Source organism: Oryzias melastigma, linkage group LG2 (assembly GCF_002922805.2).
Source record: "Oryzias melastigma strain HK-1 linkage group LG2, ASM292280v2, whole genome shotgun sequence".
Taxonomy (NCBI): Eukaryota; Metazoa; Chordata; class Actinopteri; order Beloniformes; family Adrianichthyidae; genus Oryzias; species Oryzias melastigma.
In genome coordinates this window covers 17,213,542-17,221,983 of record NC_050513.1, presented here as the reverse complement: position 1 = coordinate 17,221,983, position 8,442 = coordinate 17,213,542, and the positions used below count along the sequence as shown (strand labels likewise).

Sequence of the window (8,442 nt, the reverse complement as noted above, 5' to 3'; positions counted from 1 at the left end):
CTGAAACACTCAGTGTATTTAAATCCAGGTTAAAGACTCACCTGTTCTCAGCTGCATTTGATTAATATGTATTCAAAAGTTTACGTTTGCACTGTTTATCTATGCTTTTTTTAAATTAAAATCTTTTTTACTTTCTTTTAATTTTATTTTAATGATCACATTTTTACTATTTTTTTTATTGTTTCTTTTAATGTTTTATGTAAAGCATTTTGAATTGTCTCTGTACATGAAATGTGCTATACAAATAAACTTGCCTTGCCTTGGAAAGGTGCTATAGAAATAAAGTTTGATTAGATTTGATTAACCAATATGTTTGCCAATATGTATGTTAAAAGTTCATAATGATAAATCCCATTTCAGTTTCTTGTTGTATTTTAAAGTAATTTTAAATCTATTGCATTTTGATTTGGTATCATGTTTTGGGGTTTATATCCAAAAGATATAGCTAAACAACCCCCACCCAACAAAGCATAATCTATTTTCATTGACAGGTACTCATACGTTTTCAGTCCAAAATTTTCACTGCAAATTTAATCTGTCAGTCTCTCATCAGGGCGGGTCTGACCTGACTGAATTTACCAAGTCTGTGAAACTTCTATTGCCATCACTGGCCCTGAATACACTTCTCTGTCTGGTTTCAGGTTGGAGAACTGCAATTTGACAAAGATTAGCTGTAAGGCTCTGGGCTCAGCTCTGAAGAACAACCCATCTCATCTGACAGAACTGAACCTGAACAGGAACAGCCTGCAAGATTCTTCATCTGTGTGGTTTTCTGGAGAGTCCAGACTCCAGACTGCAGACTCTGAGGTCAGACTCCATGTTTCAGTTGTGTTCAAATCAATATGATGGAAAAACTGTGTTGACACTAAACTGCAGACATGAGGGTAATATTCTCCTGCTTCATGCTGACCATCTTCATGCTGAAAGCTGTTTTCTTCTGAGCTTTATTCTATTGAATTTGGCAGAAAATCTAATGTTTAAATGTTTATTTCTCTCTTCCTTTTTTGTAATGTTGGCTTCCTTAAGGGCTGATATCTTTTTTTTCACAAAGATCTGCAAATGTTTCCTCTTTTTCATCCTTTTCACTGCCAATCAAACCAGCAAAAGTTTAGATAACACATATTGAATTCATAATAATTGTACATTTCATTCAAAGGGCCTTTCTTCGCTGTGTCGGCGCGCATTCCAGTCCATGTAAACGAGATAGAAGTCCGATATTCTGCTACGCGCGTTTGCATAGGACCCCGATGGAGACCAGCCCCCCCCCCCAATGCGCACTGATGCTGCCGGCGCGCGCGAGCACTCCACACCTCCAATGAATGGAAGACAGATCAGATTTATTTATTAGGAGGAGTTCTACAAAAATCTACAAAAAATAAAATCATTCAAAGATTTTCTCGATACTGGGGCTTCTCTCTCTCTCTGAAGGAGGATCTGTTAATACAGACATTTGAAACTGAATAAAAATAATTAGTTTTCTCTAGTCAGTCAGTCAATAAGTGGTTTCTTCAGTAATATGTATCTCCTGTATGGTTATTATTATTATTATTATTATAATGTATTACTGAATTATGGAAGTTTATTAGTTCCATCAGACTCTGATTTTTTTTTAACCTCTGATTTTTTTTTTACTCCTGATTGGAAGTGAGTGGTTTCGAATCCCACCTTGCCCGCCCATGGGTCAAAGTGTCTTTGGGCAAGACACTGAACCCCGAAATGCCTCTGGTGGGAGGTTGGCGCCAGTGTTCGGCAGCGGAGCCACCACCAGTGTGTGAATGTGTGTGTGAATGGGTGAATGGGTCTGTGACTGTGAAGCGCCTTGGGCCCTCGAAGGAGGGTGGGAAGAAGGGGTGTGCCAAAATATCTATATTGCGATATATCGCGATACTTAGTCCTGCAATCGATTCTGGATGGGTTCTCACCAAGTATCGATATTATATTTTCATTTGAAGAGGCTGTTGGGCTGATCGTCTGAGTCGCGCGGCGGAACTGTTGAGTAGATGGATGCTGCATCGGACATTTGATAGCGATGCATGTGCAAATTCGGGAGAAGTACCGATGAGATACAGTAGCGCATGTGTAAACCATTTCTACCTGTCAGCATTTATTATTCATCTGTAGAAGAAGCAGCCAGTAAGAAGTCACTTTGTCTGAGCGCTAGAATTACTGTCATCGCTTACTTCCGGTGCGCTGTGGGAACTGGGCGTATGCTTCGCAATTGTTTGTGTGTACTTCAGGTACCGGTCGGAATTTTCATTTTCATGCACTTTGATGTTTAACCTGCTGGTGTACTGTGTAACTTTGGTAAATTTAGAATGTGAAGTTTTCAAACAATGTAATTACTTTTTGCTAATGTTTATTTAAAGTAATTCTTAAATAAAGAAATTCAGGATTTGATATTTGAACTTTATTTAAAATAAAGTACGTGAATTCACTGTAAAATTAGGGAGGTTGCCAATTAATTGAAGCACTTAAAATTATATTTATTACCATTATTAGGTGTGTTTTAAGGTTTTTACCTATTGACTGCTGAGTGACCAAATGGAAAATAGATAAAGATTGAAAAAATAATCTCAAGTAACAGTCTGAGTAAATCAGCCTTCAATTTTGGATGCTCAGCCCTTTTCTAGTGAGGGAAAAGTGCACAAAAAATTAGGTCAATTTTGAGAGAGGCTGTAAAACGTTATATTCATCATCCTTTGGTGTGATGTTCTTTTAGAGGTAGATAGCTGTCGCCACTTGACTTATTTAATTTTTGTTCTGTTGTTTACAACAATTCTGCACTAAGTAGTGGCACTGCTGATCATGTTTACTATTGTTAACATTAAATTTGACAGGTAATTCCAATTCAGTTGTTGTTAATGCTTGTTAAAGACATAGTATTAAATATTTCAGCAATGTTGCAAAAAATTGTCTATAATTTGTTAAACAAAATATGAAAAGCTGTTTTATACGATTGTGTTAAAGCTAAAAAGGATAAATGGGGATATATCTTCCCAAAAAATATGTTGTTCTATATAATGTTAGTTATTAGAGAGAATTTTTACCAATTATTGCAGTATCGCCATATTATCGATATCGTGAGCCATGTATCGAGTATCGTATCGTGAAGTACCCAGTGATTCCCAGCCCTAGTAGAAAGCGCTATACAAGTCTATGCCATTTAGCATTTATAGATAAAAAGCAACTCAGAATGCCATATAAACAAAGGTCTTTGAGACATTGCATCTTTAGAAAATAAAAAAGGGGGGGGGGGTCATATTTATTTCTTTCCATTTTTACAGTCCAGCTATTAAAGCTCCATGAGACTCTGCTCTGTTTTTTTACTCTGTGTTGGTTTTTATTTGTTTGTATGCTTATATTTGATCTATTAGTGTTCTTGTTTCTATAATGTACAGTGCTTTGCAGCAATCTGGCGATGTCAAAGCGCTTCATAAATAAACTTGATTTGATTTGATTCGATCAGAGAAAAGCAGGGGATTTTAGAATGTACTACTTTTATTCTTTCTTTTACATTTTTTTTAAAAGCACCTCAAAAATGTTAATTATTAAATTCATTTCACAAGAGAGTGTATTTCCCGTTCAAGATTGCTGATTTGCAATCTTTATAAATATAGTAGAGTGTAGTCAAATAAAATTCAGGAATGATGTATTTATTGCTCTGAAATTCAGAATAGGCCTGCATGATATGAAAAAATATGCAATATCTGTGTTTGAAACTGCGATGGCGATGTGACTTGCAATAAATGGACGAATAGCAAAAAAAGAAAGTCATGCAACTCTTCAAGTGTTTACTTTCTTGTGGTTAAGGTAACTCTTCAACAGTTGACGCAAATAACTTGATTCGAGTGGATTAGGAAGCAGAGAAAAGTAGCCTCACACTGAAGTGCAGCTCTGCACTGCAGTGAAGTGGGAATGTAATCAACATGAATCAGCTTATTGTGTCAAAAAAAAAAAAAAAGAAATTATATCAGATTGGCAATGACATGTAATTCTTAGAACTTTAAGAGTTTCAAGAGTTTCAGAACGTTGAGGACAGAAAAACTGTTGAGAAAGTTTTAAGGATTTGTTGACAACAGAAAAAAAAAGTGTTTAAAATGACAAACAGCATTTCTTTCTATTTAATCTCCTGTTCTAAATAGAGATATAAATGATGGAGATTTCATACGTGTAATTTCAACTTTCATATATCCAGTAAAAATGGGCTGCACCAAAATACCAAAACAATTGCACCAGGGGGCGTTTCACGTGAGCATGACAGTGAAATGTGAAGATGCGGCCACAAAACCTCATCAATTTTTACCAGACCGATACGTTTTTATCTTAAATGCCTCAAAAGTTTTAGACATTAAATCCCTGTTCTTATCCGGCTATAGCGTGAACACAGGGTACAGTCTTTCTGCATGCAGAGGGGAGGGACAGCCCTCCTTGTGATTTTTTTCCCCACATTTTTTTTCTTTGAAGAGAAATGACCTTTTCATATGCTCTGTGTTTTAGGTCTGGAGCTTTTTGTATTTTCTTCCTGAAAATATATATTATTATTTTAAAGACACGTTCATATTTATTGTTAATTTTAATTTCATGTTGGAAAAAGAGTTAAAGTAACATATTGTGCTTTAAATTGTTCAAAAAAGATTTTTGCAGAAAATAAAAATATATCTTTGTTTTTAAAAATAGATAAAACATCATAATTACCATGGTCATATAATTATTTAAAAAAAAGAGAAAAAATATATATTGCAATGTTTGGCATATTGAGATACATTTTTTGGAAACATTTCCTTTTTTCATTTTTTAGAATCATTTTGGTTTGTGGAATTTTGGTTTGATTTCTAAAACTTAGAGTTTCTTATTATTTGATTTTAGTTTGTAATTGTCATTGAGATCTTTATAATGTAATGCGTAGATTCATTTGTTTATGTGATTTAATCTTCAGGGCCACCGTAGTTAACTCCAAAACACTAATAATGTTGAAGTAAATAACAGTCTTTTTAACTTGCCATACATCTTCTACCGTTCACACAATCACAGTGTATCAGCTGATTCTGACGCCGTTTTTCGTCTTTTCTTTCCTGCTTTGCTCCGATATACACAATATTACTAACGTAGACGCTCATGAGAGCGCTGCAGCTGATTTTGCCACGGCAGTGTCCGACGATAAACGTAAATTACGCAAACACTTCACAATTGCACAGAGCTGCGTATCAGTGTGAGACTCATTTACTCTGCTTCTGTATCTGCTGGAATTACGTTCATCATGTTAGCGGTGGATAAAAGAATGTAGAGCTAAAGGTCACGTATTGAAGGCTTTGAACAGACTGTTTTCATGCGTTGTACCTGCCGCCAGCATCAGGAATTGTTTTTTAGGCTCAGCAAAGAAAAATCTAGTCGCAAATGCGACCAAATTAGTCGCACTTTAGAGCCCTGCATGAGCACCTGAAGACAAAGCATGCTGTGGCCGAGTATGATTACGCGCAACAGAAAGCTTCGTCGAGCTACGCTAACACCGGCGCTAATAGAGAGCAAGCTCTGCCGCAGGAGTGTTCAGGGTTCAAATAGATCATGTGTGGTTGTCAGTAATGGGCTGTATGGGGATAAACCAGAAGATCTGAAGCAGATCTGTGTCTAAAGCGCCTCTGTCTGTGCGATAAACGTTTCAAAAGTGGTGCTCTTCGAACAAAATGTCGCAAGGGCAGCGCAGATTAGGAACTTACGCTGGAAATGAACCGCTCGTCCAAGGCTTCATTCATATTCTGCGCCGGGATCACGTCGTCCGGTTCGAAGAACGGATTATGAAACGTTCACCGCGCAGACAGAGAGGCTGTGTGTCGGTACGGATCTGCTGCAGAGTTATGGAACGATTTAAAACTACGAGTCCCAGAAGTGAAGGAGCTCACCTAAAAGTCCAGAGCTAAGTTTACAAGTGTAGCATTACATTATCTGCATTAAGCTACAGTTAACTTAAAGTCACAAAAACAACATCAAACAGCAAAACAACCACAACATTAAAGAAGTAACACAGATTTATGGGTTCTCCCCCAAACTGAAAATATGAAGTATCGGTCTGCGCATGTGCAGTGGATGTAGGTAATGAAAGTACTGTTGTACATTCTAACATCTCCTGCTTTTCTCGTTTTTTGAAAATATAAATTTCCCCCTTTATATTTATTTTCTTTGTTTCTATGGGCATCCTCAGGTTTTTTATGTATATCTTGAGTTCAAAGATGTTATTAGTGTTTTGCTTTAATAAATGGACCTCAGTGAGCAAATATTTTGAGTGTGTTTATATCTGCAAATAGCTTTTGAAATACTTTGTACATGTTTTATTAAATATATGTTTTAAAGCTTAAAAAAAGAATTGCAGGGTTTTAAAGAGTTTTCTATTGTTGATTCAGATTGCCTCATTTGATTTAAGTCTTGTTTTAATGCCAGAAACAAATGAAGGAGAAAAGCTGCAGATTCATTAAAAGATTAATAAACTATTGTCTTTATTTTAGTTAGAATATAGCTTAAAGACCTCAAGTTTAAAGATAATGATGGTTAAGATGAATGTTTAACATCCAGTCGCCGCACGAACCGATTAGTCGACTAATCGAGAAAAAAAATCGGAGATTAGTCGACTATTGAAATAGTCATTTGTGGCAGCCCTATTGCCCAATGATTTCCCATGATCCCTTTGTTTACACTCTCTATCATTAGCTTACAGCCTCTTACAACCCCAAGCTAACATTAGCGCTGCAACAAAAGCTGATGAACAACATTGGATCTATTGTTGAGGTTGCCCTCTACTAACCTCCCCGAGTTATTGATGATGATGTGAGATACCAAAACTCAGTTTAGAAAAATAATCAATTTATTAAAAACATAATAAACTGTTGTTATTAAAAGTGGTCTGGGTGTCAAGCAGCATGCACTGCAGTATAATTAGGCAGATTATATGGCATAAGGGGTGTTCCATGTCTGCACACACACTAACAGAAAAACTGTTTCCAGGCCCAGCTCCATGTCAGGAGGGGAGGAGTTCCCCCGCTCTGTTTGGCTTCATATGGTCATGGAGGTGTGGCTCGGGCTCTAACTGGTTGTGTTATCTGTCCGTCTGAATGTTTGGTCCAATCAATGATGTTAACCTGTCTCTCCTGGCTCCTGTGCAGATGAACGAGGTCATTCTGCTGCACAGTAGAAAAATACCAGACTAAACATGTCCTGCAGAAGTCACAACAAGACACCTGTTTTCCTTAGAGTTTGCGTCATCAGTTGAATCACATAAACTCATTTAAAACTGTATGTAAGAGCTATTAAATATACGTAGTATAAACAAGTACAGTACACGGACAGTTTTGAGCCAGATAGCAGCTCAGACGAGGAAGATTCGCCCAATAATTGATCTACTTGTCTGCGAATGAATGCAGTGAACAAACCTGCAACGTGGAGCAGAAGCTGCGGGTTCAAGATGAAATCCAGCAGTTTGTGCACATCACAGAGCTCCTCCTCGTTCTGGACGATGGTTCCTTCAGCAGCAGAAAGTTGTTCTCTGTCAGAATCTTCCTGAGGTTCTGAAGACATGGTTCCTGCAGCTGCAGAAGATCTTCAGCTCCAACAAACACCAAAGTCCTCTGAACAGCAGCAGCTCCGATCATCTGCTAGTCTCACAATCACAGCCACGTTGTCTTTACGTTCAACACGCATTCACTCATTTACGACACTTTAGCTAAAGAGGATTGTTCGGAACCGAACCACGTATCGTCCTTTCTGTCCAAAAACCTCAAAAATGTTCGAACAAAACACCGCCGCCCTCTGACAACAAGCTAGTGCTGCTAGCATGCTAGGGCCTCGTTTGTTTTCCTTCCGGGTCACGTAGAACGTCATTCAAAAACTGAAAAAACCCGCATATCTTCGACTCAGTTTATTAAAAAGATGCTGCAAATGTAAATTAACCGTTTTAGTCAGAAAAAAAGTAAATTCATGAAAAAAAATCCTAAACCAAACGTCACTTTTATTCATGGTAAAATTAGAATAGATTTAAAAGCGAGTGTGGAAAAAAAAACTATTTGGGAGAGATGAAAAACTTTGTTCTAAAGCTGAGACTTGATGAAGACAGAAGCCTTTTTTAGCTCATATTTTTCTGTTTTGTGCTGTGAAGTGAATCCTGTGGTGAAGACAGACATGTTGGAGTCACATACATATTAATTAGGGCGTCATATTAATGCCTTAATCAGGGACAATAAATTACAATCAAATTAACGCGTTCTTTCTTTTATGGTATTAATCTAATTTTAATCTATAACTATTGTCATGTTTTCAAATATCAAAAACAAGGGTCCAAATGTTTTCATGCATGAAAGTTTTATGCTTCTGAGATTGCTTTCAGTGCAGGTCTCAATGTTTCACTGTGATGTCAGACAAAATGGCGACAGGGCCAAAAAAGTTAATATTTACTTCTGG

General features: G+C 37.0%; 1 protein-coding gene across 1 annotated transcript in view; it reads right to left on the bottom strand.

Annotated features, from left to right (window-relative positions):
• The window catches only part of LOC112156796 (zinc finger protein 391-like), a 24,333-nt gene extending 16,145 nt beyond the window's left edge, over positions 1 to 8,188 (bottom strand). The window contains exon 1 of the mRNA XM_024289162.2: positions 7,419 to 8,188. Coding sequence (XP_024144930.1) covers positions 7,419 to 7,563 — 145 coding nt within the window. The 5' untranslated portion in view covers positions 7,564 to 8,188. The remainder of the gene's footprint in view (positions 1 to 7,418) is intronic.
• Positions 8,189 to 8,442: the final 254 nt, after the last annotated feature.